General features: G+C 42.0%; 1 protein-coding gene across 1 annotated transcript in view; it reads left to right on the forward strand.

Annotated features, from left to right (window-relative positions):
- The window catches only part of DGKH (diacylglycerol kinase eta), an 800,492-nt gene that overhangs the window by 376,263 nt on the left and 403,191 nt on the right, over positions 1–21,038 (forward strand). Inside the window, 1 exon segment of the mRNA XM_053705494.1 lies at positions 7,930–8,034. Within this exon segment, the coding sequence (XP_053561469.1) occupies positions 7,930–8,034 (105 nt within the window).

Here is a 21,038-nt window from a genome sequence, read left to right on the forward strand (position 1 = left end):
GACAGAGAGACAGAGGGGGGGAGACAGAGAGAGACTGGGGGGAGTCAGAGAGAGACTGGGGGGCAGTCAGAGAGAGACGGGGGGGGCAGTCAGAGAGAGACGGGGGGGAGTCAGAGAGAGACGGGGGGGAGTCAGAGAGAGACGGGGGGAGTCAGAGAGAGACGGGGGGGTCAGAGAGAGACGGGGGGGTCAGAGAGAAACAGAGGGTGGATTCAGAGAGAGAGATGGAGACACAGAGAGAGAGAGAGAGAGACAGAGGGTGGAGACAGCACATCCCTTCTTTGATTTTGTATGACATAATTCAGTAATGTCACCAGATAACGCCTGACTACATATTTAAATAGATACAGACATACTGTATGTGTGTAATATATATATATATATATATCTCAGCAGAATGCACACATTTAATACCTATCAATACATGCTTTAATTAAGCCAATGATTAGAGTTTCAAAGAAAAAACAAATAGAACTTACAACTTTGAAAGCTCAGCCATATCGATATACAAGTTACACAACACTTCAAGACCTGCCGTTCTGCTTTGAGCTATAAATCATTCCCCCCCACACACACATGAACTTGCACCCTCGCTCTCCCGCCTCTAAAAAGGGCCCTGACAACAATGAGCAGTAAACTACCTACTTGGGACCGGGAGTCGATTAGGAGATGCAGACGATGGCTTTATGCTGCCGCTGCCTTTACATTTACGTAATGGTAATTTGCATGATCCACATGCACTGACAACACACCATGGGGGACATGCAGAAGTAGCTGATCCTTTTTTTTATTATTATTTTTTATGTGAATGTTTTAGCACATTTGTTTTTAAAAATCATTGTTAACAAATGTTGAATGTTTGCAAAACAACTGTTACGTTGAATATAAATTTGATTGCTCCTTTTGAATATGAAATGCAATAGTAGAATGCTGATTCTCAGACTTGTATTTTAAGTAATATTCAAATAAAATAATTGCCAAAGGCAACATTCCTTGTGTGATTCAGAAATTGTTCATGCTTTTGCCTGGGGTTTGCAAAAGGGCAGTGACCTTAGAGGGAGATAAATTTTCTCCAACATAGGTGTGTCCGGTCCACGGCGTCATCCTTACTTGTGGGATATTCTCTTCCCCAACAGGAAATGGCAAAGAGCCCAGCAAAGCTGGTCACATGATCCCTCCTAGGCTCCGCCTACCCCAGTCATTCTCTTTGCCGTTGTACAGGCAACATCTCCACGGAGATGGCTTAGAGTTTTTTAGTGTTTAACTGTAGTTTTTTTTATTCAATCAAGAGTTTGTTATTTTGAAATAGTGCTGGTATGTACTATTTACTCAGAAACAGAAAAGAGATGAAGATTTCTGTTTGTATGAGGAAAATGATTTTAGCAACCGTCACTAAAATCCATGGCTGTTCCACACAGGACTGTTGAGAGCAATTAACTTCAGTTGGGGGAACAGTGTGCAGTCTCTTGCTGCTTGAGGTATGACACATTCTAACAAGACGAGGTAATGCTGGAAGCTGTCATTTTCCCTATGGGATCCGGTAAGCCATGTTTATTACGATCGTAAATAAGGGCTTCACAAGGGCTTATTAAAACTGTAGACTTTTTCTGGGCTAAATCGATTCATTATTAACACGTATTTAGCCTTGAGGAATCATTTTATCTGGGTATTTTGATATAATAATATCGGCAGGCACTGTTTTAGACACCTTATTCTTAGGGGCTTTCCCAAAGCATAAGCAGAGCCTCATTTTCGCGCCGGTGTGGCGCACTTGTTTTTGAGAGGCATGGCATGCAGTCGCATGTGAGAGGAGCTCTGATACTTATAAAAGACATTCTGAAGGCGTCATTTGGTATCGTATTCCCCTTTGGGCTTGGTTGGGTCTCAGCAAAGCAGATACCAGGGACTGTAAAGGGGTTAAAGTTCAAAACGGCTCCGGTTCCGTTATTTTAAGGGTTAAAGCGTCCAAATTTGGTGTGCAATACTTTTAAGGCTTTAAGACACTGTGGTGAAAATTTGGTGAATTTTGAACAATTCCTTCATGTTTTTTCGCAATTGCAGTAATAAAGTGTGTTCAGTTTAAAATTTAAAGTGACAGTAACGGTTTTATTTTAAAACGTTTTTTGTACTTTGTTATCAAGTTTATGCCTGTTTAACATGTCTGAACTACCAGATAGACTGTGTTCTGAATGTGGGGAAGCCAGAATTCCTATTCATTTAAATAAATGTGATTTATGTGATAATGATAATGATGCCCAAGATGATTCCTCAAGTGAGGGGAGTAAGCATGGTACTGCATCATTCCCTCCTTCGTCTACACGAGTCTTGCCCACTCAGGAGGCCCCTAGTACATCTAGCGCGCCAATACTCCTTACTATGCAACAATTAACGGCTGTAATGGATAATTCTGTCAAAAACATTTTAGCCAAAATGAACACTTATCAGCGTAAGCGCGGCTGCTCTGTTTTAGATACTGAAGAGCATGACGACGCTGATAATAATATTTCTGAAGGGCCCCTAACCCAGTCTGATGGGGCCAGGGAGGTTTTGTCTGAGGGAGAAATTACTGATTCAGGGAACATTTCTCAACAGGCTGAACCTGATGTGATTGCATTTAAATTTAAGTTGGAACATCTCCGCATTCTGCTTAAGGAGGTATTATCCACTCTGGATGATTGTGACAAGTTGGTCATCCCAGAGAAACTTTGTAAAATGGACAAGTTCCTAGAGGTGCCGGGGCTCCCAGAAGCTTTTCCTATACCCAAGCGGGTGGCGGACATTGTTAATAAAGAATGGGAAAGGCCCGGTATTCCTTTCGTCCCTCCCCCCATATTTAAAAAAAAATTGTTTCCTATGGTCGACCCCAGAAAGGACTTATGGCAGACAGTCCCCAAGGTCGAGGGAGCGGTTTCCACTTTAAACAAACGCACCACTATACCCATAGAGGATAGTTGTGCTTTCAAAGATCCTATGGATAAAAAATTAGAAGGTTTGCTTAAAAAGATGTTTGTTCAGCAAGGTTACCTTCTACAACCAATTTCATGCATTGTCCCTGTCGCTACAGCCGCATGTTTCTGGTTCGATGATCTGATAAGAGCGGTCAATAGTGATTCTCCTCCTTTGGAGGAGATTATGGACAGAATCAATGCTCTCAAATTGGCTAATTCTTTCACCCTAGACGCCACTTTGCAATTGGCTAGGTTAGCGGCTAAGAATTCTGGGTTTGCTATCGTGGCGCGCAGAGCGCTTTGGTTGAAATCTTGGTCGGCTGATGCGTCTTCCAAGAACAAGCTACTTAACATTCCTTTCAAGGGGAAAACGCTGTTTGGCCCTGACTTGAAAGAGATTATCTCTGATATCACTGGGGGTAAGGGCCACGCCCTTCCTCAGGATCGGCCTTTCAAGGCAAAAAATAAACCTAATTTTCGTCCCTTTCGTAGAAACGGACCAGCCCAAGGTGCTACGTCCTCTAAGCAAGAGGGTAATACTTCTCAAGCCAAGCCAGCTTGGAGACCAATGCAAGGCTGGAACAAGGGAAAGCAGGCCAAGAAACCTGCCACTGCTACCAAGACAGCATGAAATGTTGGCCCCCGATCCGGGACCGGATCTGGTGGGGGGCAGACTCTCTCTCTTCGCTCAGGCTTGGGCAAGAGATGTTCTGGATCCTTGGGCGCTAGAAATAGTCTCCCAAGGTTATCTTCTGGAATTCAAGGGACTTCCCCCAAGGGGGAGGTTCCACAGGTCTCAGTTGTCTTCAGACCACATAAAAAGACAGGCATTCTTACATTGTGTAGAAGACCTGTTAAAAATGGGAGTGATTCATCCTGTTCCATTAAGAGAACAAGGGATGGGGTTCTACTCCAATCTGTTCATAGTTCCCAAAAAAGAGGGAACGTTCAGACCAATCTTAGATCTCAAGATCTTAAACAAGTTTCTCAAGGTTCCATCGTTCAAGATGGAAACCATTCGAACTATTCTTCCTTCCATCCAGGAAGGTCAATTCATGACCACGGTGGATTTAAAGGATGCGTATCTACATATTCCTATCCACAAGGAACATCATCGGTTCCTAAGGTTCTCATTCCTGGACAAACATTACCAGTTCGTGGCGCTTCCTTTCGGATTAGCCACTGCTCCAAGGATTTTCACAAAGGTACTAGGGTCCCTTCTAGCTGTGCTAAGACCAAGGGGCATTGCTGTAGTACCTTACTTGGACGACATTCTGATTCAAGCGTCGTCCCTTCCTCAAGCAAAGGCTCACACGGACATTGTCCTGGCCTTTCTCAGATCTCACGGGTGGAAAGTGAACGTGGAAAAGAGTTCTCTATCCCCGTCAACAAGGGTTCCCTTCTTGGGAACAATAATAGACTCCTTAGAAATGAGGATTTTTCTGACAGAGGCCAGAAAAACAAAGCTTCTAGACTCTTGTCGGATACTTCATTCCGTTCCTCTTCCTTCCATAGCTCAGTGCATGGAAGTGATCGGGTTGATGGTAGCGGCAATGGACATAGTTCCTTTTGCGCGCATTCATCTAAGACCATTACAACTGTGCATGCTCAGTCAGTGGAATGGGGACTATACAGACTTGTCTCCGAAGATACAAGTAAATCAGAGGACCAGAGACTCACTCCGTTGGTGGCTGTCCCTGGACAACCTGTCACAAGGGATGACATTCCGCAGACCAGAGTGGGTCATTGTCACGACCGACGCCAGTCTGATGGGCTGGGGCGCGGTCTGGGGATCCCTGAAAGCTCAGGGTCTTTGGTCTCGGGAAGAATCTCTTCTACCGATAAATATTCTGGAACTGAGAGCGATATTCAATGCTCTCAAGGCTTGGCCTCAGCTAGCGAGGGCCAAGTTCATACGGTTTCAATCAGACAACATGACAACTGTTGCGTACATCAACCATCAGGGGGGAACAAGGAGTTCCCTAGCGATGGAAGAAGTGACCAAAATCATTCTATGGGCGGAGTCTCACTCCTGCCACCTGTCTGCTATCCACATCCCAGGAGTGGAAAATTGGGAAGCGGATTTTCTGAGTCGTCAGACATTGCATCCGGGGGAGTGGGAACTCCATCCGGAAATCTTTGCCCAAGTCACTCAGCTGTGGGGCATTCCAGACATGGATCTGATGGCCTCTCGTCAGAACTTCAAAGTTCCTTGCTACGGGTCCAGATCCAGGGATCCCAAGGCGGCTCTAGTGGATGCACTAGTAGCACCTTGGACCTTCAAACTAGCTTATGTGTTCCCGCCGTTTCCTCTCATCCCCAGGCTGGTAGCCAGGATCAATCAGGAGAGGGCGTCGGTGATCTTGATAGCTCCTGCGTGGCCACGCAGGACTTGGTATGCAGATCTGGTGAATATGTCATCGGCTCCACCTTGGAAGCTACCTTTGAGACGAGACCTTCTTGTTCAGGGTCCGTTCGAACATCCGAATCTGGTTTCACTCCAGCTGACTGCTTGGAGATTGAACGCTTGATTTTATCGAAGCGAGGGTTCTCAGATTCTGTTATTGATACTCTTGTTCAGGCCAGAAAGCCTGTAACTAGAAAGATTTACCACAAAATTTGGAAAAAATATATCTGTTGGTGTGAATCTAAAGGATTCTCTTGGGACAAGGTTAAGATTCCTAGGATTCTATCCTTCCTTCAAGAAGGATTGGAAAAAGGATTATCTGCAAGTTCCCTGAAGGGACAGATTTCTGCCTTGTCGGTGTTACTTCACAAAAGACTGGCTGCTGTGCCAGATGTTCAAGCCTTTGTTCAGGCTCTGGTTAGAATTAAGCCTGTTTACAAACCTTTGACTCCTCCTTGGAGTCTCAATTTAGTTCTTTCAGTTCTTCAGGGGGTTCCGTTTGAACCCTTGCATTCCGTTGATATTAAGTTATTATCTTGGAAAGTTTTGTTTTTGGTTGCAATTTCTTCTGCTAGAAGAGTTTCAGAATTGTCTGCTCTGCAGTGTTCTCCTCCTTATCTGGTGTTCCATGCAGATAAGGTGGTTTTACGTACTAAACCTGGTTTTCTTCCAAAAGTTGTTTCTAACAAAAACATTAACCAGGAGATTATCGTACCTTCTCTGTGTCCGAAACCAGTTTCAAAGAAGGAACGTTTGTTGCACAATTTGGATGTTGTTCGCGCTCTAAAATTCTATTTAGATGCTACAAAGGATTTTAGACAAACATCTTCCTTGTTTGTTGTTTATTCCGGTAAAAGGAGAGGTCAAAAAGCAACTTCTACCTCTCTCTCTTTTTGGATTAAAAGCATCATCAGATTGGCTTACGAGACTGCCGGACGGCAGCCTCCCGAAAGAATCACAGCTCATTCCACTAGGGCTGTGGCTTCCACATGGGCCTTCAAGAACGAGGCTTCTGTTGATCAGATATGTAGGGCAGCGACTTGGTCTTCACTGCACACTTTTACCAAATTTTACAAGTTTGATACTTTTGCTTCTTCTGAGGCTATTTTTGGGAGAAAGGTTTTGCAAGCCGTGGTGCCTTCCATTTAGGTGACCTGATTTGCTCCCTCCCTTCATCCGTGTCCTAAAGCTTTGGTATTGGTTCCCACAAGTAAGGATGACGCCGTGGACCGGACACACCTATGTTGGAGAAAACAGAATTTATGTTTACCTGATAAATTACTTTCTCCAACGGTGTGTCCGGTCCACGGCCCGCCCTGGTTTTTTTAATCAGGTCTGATAATTTATTTTCTTTAACTACAGTCACCACGGTACCATATGGTTTCTCCTATGCAAATATTCCTCCTTAACGTCGGTCGAATGACTGGGGTAGGCGGAGCCTAGGAGGGATCATGTGACCAGCTTTGCTGGGCTCTTTGCCATTTCCTGTTGGGGAAGAGAATATCCCACAAGTAAGGATGACGCCGTGGACCGGACACACCGTTGGAGAAAGTAATTTATCAGGTAAACATAAATTCTGTTATTTATGTATTTTTTATAAAAAATATATAGGTATAGATTACAAGTGGAGGGCTAATAGTAACTAACACCCTACTCGCACGATGACCCGAATCACCATAAGATCCCTACCCTAATATCCCCTAAATAGCCACATAACCCACTGCAAAGTCCCCACTACACTATTAACTCCTAAACCGACAGGCCCTCACACAAAGTAACCCATAACATATAAATACCCTATATAAAATCGCCCTAATTTAACCCTAAATAAGACTAACCCTACGTTTACCAAAAAACCTAACTAGCTGTAAACAAACAGCTCAATTTCTAGCAGCCAGGTGAACTGACTAGATTAGATCTAAACCGATAAAACGTATACATTTGTATTGAAATATAGAAGTGTTAGAAAGATTTGTATGAGCGATAACTCAGCCTTTCTTCAAGGTTTTATAGATGCAGTCTTTTTTATTTTTCATTACACCCAAGATTTCAGTTGCAGACTGCTTTACTGATTACTTTCTTTTCTGAGTAGCCAGTGCAGTATTGTCATGGTTGAATTTCTTTAGCTTTGTAAACCTAAACCTAAATTGAGCCGTCTCCTAAGCTTTACACTCCTGCTTTTTAAATAAGGATGGCAAGAAACCGAAGAAAAATTGATAATAGGAGTAAATTAGAAAGTTGCTTAAAATGGCATGCTCTATCTGAATCATGAAAAAAAATTTTTTTTTTTGTTTAGTATGCCTTTAACAATAGCTTCAGTAAAGTGAGCGGGAGACAAGTTGCACCTTTTTCTGATTTACAGAGTGACAAGTGTACATTTCCTTTTTCTCACACAGTTTTTTTCATCAAGACAATATGCAGAGCTTAAAATGATTATGCATCTTGGAAGAGCATTGCATCATTATAAATGAAATATTCAGTGTGGATATAGAAGCAGTTTTTTTCTCCGTTCTATCATCTGTTAATGTCCATTATTTGAAAATATAGACATTTTTATTTCTTTCATTTTCATAGATAATCACTCCATTTAGAAGACTTATACTGTGTGCTGAAAACAGGAAAGAGATGGAAGATTGGATCAGCTCTTTAAAATCTGTGCAATCAAGAGAGCATTATGAGGTAGGCAAATGCTATGTTACTTTATTTTAATTATTTATACCGTTATATTAAACACTTGCGATGTGTTCAGCCGTACTATTGTATGGAAGCAGGAATAATGGGTTTTAATTGTTGCAGTTGTCAATAAGAGAATACAATCCTAGAACTTGCTATTTGCAACTTATTTTGTACATATTTTTATGGGGGTTTTTTTTTTTTTTTCAACCACTTTTTTTTATTTTTTTTATTTTTATAAATTTTTATTGAGTGATAAATAGATACAACATCGATAGCATTACATCAGTCTGTTGATTGCTTTACATAGCAGGTATGATCCTGGTACACAGTCCAGGAAGAAAAAAAATAATAAAAGAAAAAATAAAGGGAAACAGGGTACCAAAATAAAGGGAAAGAAAAGAACATAAGGCAAAACTTGTGCACTCATAAGCATTTTCCTAAACATTAAGTTCACAATGTCATTCCTCAAGCCATAATATCAAATCACTTAAAACAGTTATATATATCATTTTACTACGTCAAATAACATTCCTTTCCTGGGTGAGAATCAAACTATACTAAGAAGGCATGGCTGTGATCGGGGTGAAGGTAATACTACGTTTTATGTAATGACCTGTACTCTTCCCACAAAAAGGAAATGGACAAATAATCATCTAACCTTTTAGATATCACAAAATGGTACTTTTCTAGTAATATAGTGGTGGATACTAAGGATCTCCATTTCTCCACTGTGGGGGGGTCTGTTTGTTTCCAGTGTTGTGGGATCAATCTTTTGGCACTGTTGATCAGTATATATAGTAGTTGGAGTCTGAGTTTGCATCTAACTTTTGGGAATTTATTAAATAATATTGTCACCGGGTCTAAAGGTAGTGTAATGCCAAGAATCTTTTTGATTTCTTCTATGATTGCTACCCAAAAGGAGTGTATCTTGGGACATAGCCACCATATGTGCGCAAAAGTGCCCGGTTGCTCACATTGCCTCCAGCAGACGGGTGAAGTGCCCTTAAATATTGTAGCTAGCCTAGAGGGTGTGAGGTACCATCGACATTGGAGCTTAACATTCATTTCACGTATTGATACTGAGGAGGTGTATCTGTTCATGTTTTGAAATATCTGAAGCCATTCCTCCTGTGATAAGTGGAGCTGCAGGTCCTCCTCCCACCTAGCTGTATACGAGGGGAGTGTTCTAGAGTGGTGTGTCAATAGTAATTTGTATGTCAGAGATAGTAAGCCTTTTTTAGGAAATTCCATGTAACACATATTTTCAAAAGCAGTAAGGGGCCTTAAGATGTTTTCTTTCTCTTTGTGGCTAGTGATAAAATGGGTGAGTTGATGATAGCTAAACCATTGTCCAAATACCCCATCTTGATATTCTTGAAGGTCTGATCTAGGTTTCACTGTCTTATTGTGTAATACATGATAACACAGTGTAGATTTGCATAATGTTGTGACTACAGTTGGGGAGCTGGGGACTCGAAGAGGTAGACTTGGATTGTGCAGTAAGGGGGTGAGTGGCGATGTGGGGGAGGATATAAGTGATATTTTCGTAAAATGTTTGTCCCACAGTTTATATGTCTCTAGTGTTAACTTGGAAGTGTCCTGGGCAAGTCGTCTATTCTGAGGGGTGATCCAGCAATAGCTTCCCAGCTGTGTTGCTCCTGCTAGAGCGTGTTCTAAGGACACCCATTCTTTACTTTGTAAATTTTTGCTCCAGTCGGCTATTCGGGTAAGAAACACCGCCCATCTGTAAAATTGCAAACAGGGTACCCCCAACCCACCGTTTTCTTTTGAACGATACATCGTAGTTTTAGCTATCCTCTGTCGTTTATTGTTCCAGATAAACGAGTTAAGAATCTTTTGTAGTGTGTTTATTTGCGAATCTGGAATGTATATAGGGAGTGTTTGGAAAATGTAGAGTATTTTTGGCAGTATCGACATTTTGACTGCATGTATCCTTCCTATCCAAGAGAGGGTTTTATTTTGCCAGGAGTTCAGCTCTTGCTGTATACTTTTGATAAGGGGCTGATAGTTAAGTGGGGCCAAAAGGTGTGGTTTGCTAGTTAGATTAATCCCTAAATATTTAGTAGAAATTTTTTGGTATTTAAATTTATGGGCTAGTACTATGGTGTGGATATCATCTTGGGAGAGGCCAATACTTAGGAATTCTGATTTGTTGACATTTACTTTGAAATTTGAATATGATCCATAGTAAGTGAGTTCTTCCATTACAGCTTGTATAGAGCTGCATGGTGATGACAATGTAAGGAACACATCGTCCGCATAAAGTGTGACTTTGTATTCCTGTGAACCTATGCATATACCTTTAATATTCGTATTTTGTCTGATTCTAGTAGCCAAAATCTCCATAGCCAGTACAAATAGTGGCGAAAGTGGGCACCCCTGTCTTGTACCGTTACTTATCGGGAATGAAGAGGAGAGAGCATTATTTAGTACTACTTTGGTGCTAGGGCGACTATAGAGAGCAAATATCTTAGTAATGTATGCGTCTGGGAATCCAAATTTGTCTAATGTTAGCCGAAGGAAAGCCCAATGTAGCCTATTGAAGGCTTTTTCTGCATCCATAGATGCAAATATAGAAGGTAGGTGGTGTGTGGATGCATGTTCTATCAGGGTAATTATTTTAGTAGTGTTATCTCGGGCCTCTCGGCCTGGAGTGAACCCAGCCTGGTTGATACCTATCAATGATGGAAGAACTTTATTCAAACGGTGAGCTAAGATTTTGGCGTAAATTTTTGCGTCCACATTCAGTAGTGATATGGGTCTAAAGAGAGATGCGCAATCAGGGGATTTTCCCGGTTTAGGAAGAACTGTTATGTGGGCTTCCAACATAGACTTAGGGAAGGATCCAGTGTGTTCTGCATGATTGAAGGTATTTAATAAATGGGGGAGTAGAATTGATTGAAAAGTTTGATAATATCTGGTCGTCAGCCCATCGGGACCGGGGCATTTGCCTGCATTCAAATTTTTAATAGCTGAAGCTATTTCCGAGGGCTTTATTTGTGACTTCAAAGTCTCGATTTGGTCGTCAGTAAGCTGTGGGAGATTACAGGAATCTAAGTATTTCCGTATATCGCTTTCCTCTCTATCTGCCTCTGTGTTTCTATCGATATTATATAAAGTATGGTAATAATTATGGAATTGTTGCAAAATCTTAGGGGTTGTCTGAACCTTAGTATTGTCTGATAACTTAAGGTGATGAATATATGCCTTTAGTTTTTTCCGTTTGAGTGTTCCCTGTTTCCTTCATAGAAAAATAATTGTTTAATTCGCAGATGGGTTTTTTGTTGTTCAATGGACAAGAAGTCATTGAGTTGATCGCGGATGTTTTTTATGTCTGTTAAAATATGGTTATTGGTGGGGTCTTTTTTGTGGGCATATTCAGCTTGAGTCAATTTAGTGGTGAGTGAGTTGTATAGTTGTGTGGCTATTTTTCTAATACGGGACTTCAGTTCAATGAATTCTCCCCGGATTGTACATTTATGAGCTTCCCACAGGGTGAATGGACTGTCTACAGAATGCATGTTTTTCTCAAAGTACTCAGTCAGGGATTTAGTTATCTTTTCTAAATTTAGGGGGTTATTAAGGAGGGAATCATCTAATCTCCAAATATAAGGGGCTTGTCGGGTGTCAGGCCATTTAATTTTCACTTCCACTGTAGAGTAGTGGTCTGACCAAGAGCATGGCGTTATTTTAGAGGTGTGAACTAGTGAGAGACCTTCCTGATTGGTCATAATATAGTCTATTCTGCTATAGGAAAGGTTTGGAGGGGAAAAAAAGGTATAGTCCTTTTTGTCAGGGTACACAAATCTCCATACATCGTACAGATTATTGTCTTTAAGGGCCTTCCAAAGAAAGTTGGCAGTTTTTTTTAGAGGACAGCAATTTTGCGTTAGAAGTGTCTAGGTATGGTTCCATCGGAAAGTTAAAGTCACTTCCCAAGAAAACTAACCCCTGTGCTAAGTCCAGATATTTACGAAAGAGTGATTTAAAGAAAGGGATATGTTTGGAGTTAGGAGCATATATATTTAAAAAAGTTACTTGTATACCATACAGTAGCCCCAATATTCCTACATATCTACCGTCTGTGTCTCTGTCAAGTTTTTGAAGTGTAAATGGTATATTTTTGTGTAGGAGAATACTATCTCCCCTTTTTTTAACGTCAGCTGAGCTGTGATAGTGTTGAGTAAATTGTGACCCAAGATATACTGGCTCCTTGTGTTTTTTAAAATGGGTTTCCTGTAAAAAAAGGATGTCTGCCCCCTTCTTGGCCATATCTGACAGTGCTTTATAACGTTTATTGGGAGAGTTGAACCCCTTAACATTTTGCGTGATCAATGTTAATCTACGGGCCTTCGAATTCATAATAGACGTGTAAATAGCATAGTAGATGTAGGATTTGTTTATGAGGAATGAATACATAGCCATAAGTGCAACATAACATAACAATGAACAGTAGAACAAGAAAAACAGTTAAACACCTCAGGACCAGACCGACTGGGTCTGTAGTGGGCCCGAGCGCAGGCACAGCCCTAGAGGCTGCCCCTGCCCACATTTCCACTATCCTGAAAAAAGAAATTGGAGGGTATATGACGACAGCACATTTATACACATTTAAATGTAATTGGTAATAGTAGTGATAATGGTGATGATGATGATAATAATGATGGTGGGGGTCTATGCATAAATTTTACTTAAACTAATAACAATGCAACATGGTGGAACCAAATATCTCAAACATCAAAGTGCAGAAAATGGTAAACATAAATATGCCAAAGAAAATAACAATACAATTTACAGGCCCTCAATCTGCAAATCTATTAATGAACCATTACCATACACATTCCAAGGCATACTTAGAAGAAGTCAGTAGTAGTTCTAGGGATCAGCGTCCAGCTTTCAACCTCGGTGACCTAGGTTGTATTGTCCTTTGGGTCTTAGGGGTCTGGGATTGCTGGGGTGAAGGAGGTCTTTTCTGTGAAGTACCCGCTTGATGCCATTTCTGTAAAGTGTTGGCAGACGGAGTCTTGTCCTGTGAAGGTGGCGGGACCTCTTCATCTTGCAGAACTTGAGGAGGCTCTATATTTAGGATCTTACAAAAGGCTCCTATTTCCGAGATGTCTCTACATATATGCCTCCTATCTTCATGGATGACCAAAAGTTGAGTTGGGAAACCCCATCTATAGGGGATTCTTTTTAGCCTGAGGAGCTGTGTTAGAGGACTGAATTCTCTCCTTTGTTGAAGTGTTCTCTGGGACAGATCCGCATAAAACTGCAACACATTGCCCCTGAATCTAATCGGCTGATTCTTCCTCGAGAGGCCCAGTATTTCTTCTTTTTCACGAAAGTTCTTGAATTTAATAATTATGTCCCTTGGAGGAGCAGAATCTGGTGGTTTCGGGCGCAATGCTCTGTGGGCCCTGTCCCAAAGTATGTCTTCGTTAGAGTTAGACCCTCTCAAATGATTAAACAGAGCTGGTAGATAGGTAGGTAAGTCTTTTGGTAACACAGACTCAGGAATGCCGCGAATACGCAGGTTTTTCCTGCGGCTCCTGTTCTCTAAGTCATCCACTTTGTCATACAACAGATCTATAGAGTGTTGTTGACGGTCATATTTTAACTGTAGTTGGTCAAATTCCTCTCTAATAGTGTCATTGCCATCTTCCAATGCTTCTACCCTGAAGCCTAGGGCATGAACATCTTGTTTCAGATCTGCTAGTTCCTCTCTCACGCACCCCCGGACTATGTCCGCAATATCCTGTTTAGATGGTAGGGAAGAGAGAACATCTGCTGGGATTTGCACTAATTCTTGGGCAGTCTGTGTTAGTTCCAGGGGTGTCTCAGATAGCATAAGGTCGGCCCCACTCGCCACATTGTCAGTAAAGCTGCCCTGTTCCACAGTCCCGAAATAGGATGTGACTGAGTTGTTTTTATTTGGTAGGGATTTGCTTATTTTATCTTGTTTGGATTTCTGCTTGGAGGTCATGATGTATGCAGGTTATATGCTTTAGTATTTTCACTAAAAGTTCCGCCCTTCTAGAGTTTAGCATATGATGTCTGAGACCGGATAAGTTTCCTATGGCAGTATTACTGCAGCAAGTTCCCTTTCTTTGGGTTATGTGTGCTATATCCGTGAGGCCTTAACAGGCCTGACCCACGTGGCTGTGTAAATTTCTTATGAGTTATTGCAAATAGCCCTCAATGTCGCTTGTTATTACTTTTTTCTGGGATTGTCTCTTGTCTTACGGTAAAGAGGGGGTAAGTGGCCTGTGGCCGTTTTCACTTTTCTCCTTAACGTGACCTTATCGGTAGCTTGGGCCTACGCAGTGCGTATGGGAGATAAAAAGGCCCCTCGGCCGCACTCACCACCATGCAGGACTAGCCGATCTGTCCAGGGATCCACTGACCCCGATACTGTCCACTCGATACTGCGGTCGGCCTCCTGTACAGTGCACTGAAAGATAGCGTAGGCTGGCGGACCGCACCGGGAGTTCCCAACTGCTGTGATCGCGGTCAAAGGCGTCTTTGAAGATTGCAAAAGAGCTCCGGTGCAGGTGTGATAAACTCTGGCTGAAGGCTACACCAGTTTGCAGGAATATTTTAGGCACGAACCCCCTAGTTATAGTTATCTGTGCTGTAACATCAACGGAGCTCGGAATTACACGTCCATCTTGGATGCGCCCGGCTCCGCCCCCCATATTTTTATGGTTTTTAAATCAAAATTAAATAATAAATACATGCCTAGAAATATATGATAGGTAGGGTAAAGTCTTTCATTAATTTGAAGAATTTTCTGGTTGTTTATTTTTTTTATATCTGAAATGAGGAAGCATAAAAACAAGATGATGTGATGTATCAATGACAGCACTATCTGCTGAACTGACATAGTGATAATGAGGACATGAATGGGTTTATATAACCCGGTCTTTAGTTACTTTATCTCTGTTCCTAAGCAGGGTATTGAACCACATTAAAATAACCCCAAATGCTACCTACACAACACCAGATTAATAATAGCTGCCTTTATATTTGGAGCATCTCAGGCAACCCGTAAATTATATTAGTACTAAATCTAAAACAAAGTAGGAAACAATCTACCAATGGGTAACACCGTTCCCAAAATACTTACAGGAGATTGTAAATTCAGACATTAGAGCACAATGGCAGCTCTGATAAAATGATAATTTAATCTGAGAAAAATATTTCCCAGTGCTTTAGATTCCCAGAAAAAAATAAACGTACTAACTGTCCGAAATTCCAGTTTTTAAACTTGGCAGATGCTTAAAACACTGTTGCTGAAACGGCTTCCTTATAATGCTCAAGATAAGTGAAGTACTACTACCTACGTAATTCATACATTTAGCATGAGTTCACCTTCACAAATGACCAACATTTTCTTTTAATATTTATATTGTTTAATAATAATTAATACTTTAAAATCAGAAGATGAAATGTGCTATTTTTGTTACTTTGCACCATATTTCAATTTATGCAGATATTGACTAGGATAGAATAGTAGAATAACTAATATAAATATTTTATATACGTGGTGTAAAAATAAAACAAAATCCTGATTTCTCTTGTTAAGTGTATCCAGTCCACGGATCATCCATTACTTGTGGGATATATTCCCTTCCCAACAGGAAGTTGCAAGAGGATCACCCACAGCAGAGCTGCTATATAGCTCCTCCCCTCACATGTCATACCCAGTCATTCTCTTGCAACCCTCAACATAGATGGAGGTCGTGAGAGGACTGTGGTGTTTTATACTTAGTTTATTTCTTCAATCAAAAGTTTGTTATTTTTAAATGGCACCGGAGTTTTTTCTCAGGCAGTATTTGGAAAAAGAATCTGCCTGCGTTTTCTATGATCTTAGCAGAAGTAACTAAGATCCACTTGCTGTTCTCACACATTCTGAGGAGTGAGGTAACTTCAGAGAGGGAATGGCGTGCAGGTTTTCCTGCAACTAAGGTATGTGCAGTAAAATATTTTTCTAAGGAATGGAATTGACTAAGAAAATGCTGCTGATACCGAAGTAATGTAAGTAAAGCCTTAAATGCAGTGAAAGCGACTGGTATCAGGCTTATTAATAGAGATATATACTCTTTAAAAAATGTGTTTTAAAACGTTTGCTGGCATGTTTAATCGTTTTTTTAACGTACATTTGGTGATAAAACTTATTGGGGCATAATTTTTCCACATGGCTGGCTTAATTTCTGCATAGAAACAGTTAACTGAGGCTTCCCACTGTTGTAATATGAGTGGGAGGGGCCTATTTTAGCGCTTTTTTGCGCAGTAAAAATTCAGACTCAGACTTCCTGCTTCTTCCTGCATGATCCAGGACTTCTCTAGAGGGCTCAAAAGGCTTCAAAAGTCATATTGAGGGAGGTAATCAGTCACAGCAGAGCTGTGACAGTGTGTTTGACTGTTTTAAAAAACGTTTTTCTCTATTGTTTATCCGTTTTGGGTATTAAGGGGTTAATCATCCATTTGCAAGTGGGTGCAATGCTCTGCTAACTTAATACATTTACTGTGAAAATTTGGTTGGTATAACTGCTTTGGTTCATTGTTATTTCAACTTGAGACAGGTTTTGTGCTTCTTAAAGGCGCAGTAGCGTTTTTTATATTGCTTGTAAACTTATTGTGAAGTGTTTTTCAAGCTTGCCAGTCTTATTGCTAGTCTGTTTAAACATGTCTGACATAGATGAATCTACTTGTTCATTATGTTTGAAAGCCAGTGTGGAGCCCCATAGGAATATGTGTACTAATTGTATTGATTTCACTTTAAATAATAAAGCTCAGTCTTTATCTATAAAAGAATTATCACCAGACGATGAGGGGGAAGTTATGCCGACTAACTCTCCTCACGTGTCAGTACCTTCGCCTCCCGCTCAGGGGGCGCATGCTATTATGGCGCCAAGTACATCAGAGACGCCCATAGCAATTACTTTACAGGACATGGTTACAATCATGAATAATACCCTGTCAGAAGTATTATCTAGATTGCCAGAATTGAGAGGCAAGCGTGATAGCTCTGGGATTAGGAGAGCGCGCTGGTGCTGTAAGAGCCATGTCTGATACTGCGTCACAGTTTGCAGAACATGAGGACGGAGAGCTTCATTCTGTGGGTGACGGATCTGATCCGGGGAAACCTGATTCAGAGATCTCTAATTTTAAATTTAAGCTTGAGAACCTCCGTGTATTGCTTGGGGAGGTTTTAGCTGCTCTGAACGACTGTAACACAGTTGCAATTCCAGAGAAATTGTGTAGGCTGGATAGATACTATGTGGTACCGGTGTGTACTGATGTTTTCCCTATACCTAAAAGGCTTACAGAAATTATTAGCAAGGAGTGGGATAGACCCGGTGTGCCCTTTTCCCCACCTCCTATATTTAGAAAAATGTTTCCAATAGACGCCACTACACAGGACTTATGGCAGACGGTCCCTAAGGTGGAGGGAGCAGTTTCTACTTTAGCAAAGCGTACCACTATCCCGGTTGAGGAAAGTTGTGCTTTTTCGGATCCAATGGATAAAAAATTAGAAGGTTACCTTAAGAAAATGTTTGTTCAACAAGGTTTTATCCTGCAGCCCCTTGCATGCATTGCGCCTGTCACTGCTGCTGCGGCATTCTGGTTTGAGTCTCTGGAAGAGGCCATTCACACAGCTCCATTGGATGAAATTATGGACAAGCTTAAATCACTTAAGCTAGCTAACTCATTTGTTTCTGATGCCATTGTAGATTTGACTAAACTAACGGCTAAGAACTCCGGATTCGCCATCCAGGCACGGAGGGTGCTTTGGCTTAATCCTGGTTAGCTGACGTGACTTCTAAATCTAAATTACTTAATATCCCTTTCAAGGGGCAGACCTTATTCGGGCCCGGCTTGAAGGAAATTATTGCTGACATTACTGGAGGTAAGGGGCATACCCTTCCTCAGGACAGGGCCAAATCAAAGGCCAAACAGTCTAATTTTCGTGCCTTTTGAAATTTCAAGGCAGGAGCAGCATCAACTTTTTCCGCTCCAAAACAGGAAGGAACTGTTGCTCATTTCAGACAGGCCTGGAAACCTAACCAGTCCTGGAACAAGGGCAAGCAGGCCAAAAAACCTGCTACTGCCCCCAAGACAGCATGAAGGAACGGCCCCCTATCCGGAAACGGATCTAGTGGGGGGCAGACTTTCTCTCTTCGCCCAGGCGTGGGCATGAGATGTCCAGGATCCCTGGGCGTTGGAGATCATATCTCAGGGATATCTTCTGGACTTCAAGGCTTCTCCTCCTCAAGGGAGATTTCATCTTTCAAGATTATCAGAAAACCAGATAAAGAAAGAGGCATTCCTACGCTGTGTACAAGACCTCCTAGTAATGGGGGTAATCCACCCAGTTCCGCGGACGGAACAAGGACAGGGATTTTATTCAAATCTGTTCGTGGTTCCCAATTTTGGACCTAAAGATCTTAAACAAATTCTTAAGAGTTCCATCATTCAAAATGGAAACTATTCGGACCATCCTGCCCATGATCCAAGAGGGTCAGTACATGACCACAGTGGACTTAAAGGATGCCTACCTTCACATTCCAATTCACAAAGATCATCATCGGTTCCTAAGATTTGCCTTTCTAGACAGGCATTACCAATTTGTAGCTCTCCCCTTCGGGTTGGCTACGGCCCCGAGAATCTTTACAAAGGTTCTGGGCTCACTTCTGGCGTTTCTAAGACCGCGAGGCATAGCGGTGGCTCCGTATCTAGACGACATCCTGATACAGGCGTCAAGCTTTCAAATTGCCAAGTCTCATACAGAGATAGTTCTGGCATTTCTGAGGTCGCATGGGTGGAAGGTGAACGTGGAAAAGAGTTCTCTATCACCACTCACAAGAGTCTCCTTCCTAGGGACTCTGATAGATTCTGTAGAAATGAAAATTTACCTGACGGAGGCCAGGTTATCAAAACTTTTAAATGCTTGCCGTGTCCTTCATTCCATTCCATGCCCGTCAGTGGCTCAGTGCATGGAAGTAATCGGCTTAATGGTAGCGACAATGGACATAGTGCCATTTGCGCGCCTGAATCTCAGACCGCTGCAATTGTGCATGCTAGGTCAGTGGAATGGGGATTACTCAGATTTGTCCCCCTTACTAAATCTGGATCAAGAGACCAGAGATTCTCTTCTCTGGTGGCTATCTCGGGTCCATCTGTCCAAGGGTATGACCTTTCACAGGCCAGATTGGACGATTGTAACAACAGATGCCAGCCTTCTAGGCTGGGGCGCAGTCTGGAATTCCCTGAAGGCTCAGGGATCGTGGACTCAGGAGGAGAAACTCCTCCCAATAAATATTCTGGAGTTAAGAGCAATATTCAGTGCTCTTCTAGCTTGGCCTCAGTTAGCAACACTGAGGTTCATCAGATTCCAGTCGGACAACATCTCGACTGTGGCTTACATCAACCATCAAGGGGGAACCAGGAGCTCCCTAGCGATGTTAGAAGTCTCCAAGATAATTCGCTGGGCAGAGTCTCACTCTTGCCACTTGTCAGCGATCCACATCCCAGGCGTGGAGATCAGGGAGGCGGACTTTCTAAGTCGTCAGACTTTTCATCCGGGGGAGTGGGAACTCCATCCGGAGGTGTTTGCTCAACTGGTCCATCGTTGGGGCAAACCAGAACTGGATCTCATGGCGTCTCGCCAAACTTCCTCATTACGGATCCAGGTCCAGGGACCCGGGAACGACGCTGATAGATGCTCTAGCAGCTCCTTGGTTCTTCAACATGGCTTATGTGTTTCCACCGTTTCCACTGCTGCCTCGACTGATTGCCAAGGTCAAACAGGAGAGAGCATCAGTGATTCTGATAGCACCTGCGTGGCCACGCAGGACCTGGTATGCAGACCTAGTGGACATGTCGTCCTGTCCACCATGGACTCTACCTCTGAGACAAGACCTTCTAATACAAGGTCCTTTCAATCATCCAAATCTAATTTCTCTGAGACTGACTGCATGGAGATTGAACGCTTGATCCTATCAAAGCGTGGCTTCTCCGAGTCAGTTATTGATACCTTAATACAGGCACGAAAGCCTGTTACCAGGAAAATCTACCATAAGATATGGCGTAAATACCTGTATTGGTGCGAATCCAAGAGTTACTCATGGAGTAAGGTTAGGATTCCTAGGATATTGTCCTTTCTCCAAGAGGGTTTGGAAAAAGGCTTATCAGCTAGTTCGTTAAAGGGACAGATTTCTGCTCTGTCTATTCTTTTGCACAAGCATCTGGCAGAAGTTCCAGACGTCCAGGCTTTTTGTCAGGCTTTGGCTAGGATTAAGCCTGTGTTTAAAACTGTTGCTCCTCCGTGGAGCTTAAAGCGACAGTCTAGTCAAAATTAAACTTTTATGATTCAGTTAGAGCATGCAATTTTAAAGCACTTTCCAATTTACTTTTATCATCAAATTTGTTTGTTCCCTTGGTGGTATTTTTGAAAAGCTAAACCTAGCTAGGCTCAAACTGATTTCTAAACCGTTGAAAACCGCCTCTTAGAGCATTTTGAAAGTTTTTCACAGTTAGACAGTACTAGTTCATGTGTGTCATATAGATAACATTGTGCTCACTCCTGTGGAGTTATTTAGGAGTCTGCACTGATTGGCTACACTGCATGTCTGTCAAAAGCACTTAGATAAGGGAGCAGTCTGCAGAGGCTTAGATACAAGGTAATCACAGAGGTAAAACATATATTAATATAATTGTGTTAGTTATGCAAAACTGGGGAATGAGTAATAAAGGGATTATCTATCTTTTTAAGCAATAACAATTCTGGTGTAGACTGTCCCTTTAAACTTGGTTCTTAAAGTTCTTCAAGGAGTTCCGTTTGAACCCCTTCATTCCATTGATATTAAACTTTTATCTTGGAAAGTTCTGTTTTTGATGGCTATTTCCTCAGCTCGAAGAGTCTCGGAGTTATCTGCCTTACATTGTGATTCTCCTTATCTGATTTTCCATTCAGACAAGGT

This window comes from Bombina bombina, chromosome 3 (genome assembly GCF_027579735.1).
Source record: "Bombina bombina isolate aBomBom1 chromosome 3, aBomBom1.pri, whole genome shotgun sequence".
NCBI lineage: Eukaryota > Metazoa > Chordata > Amphibia > Anura > Bombinatoridae > Bombina > Bombina bombina.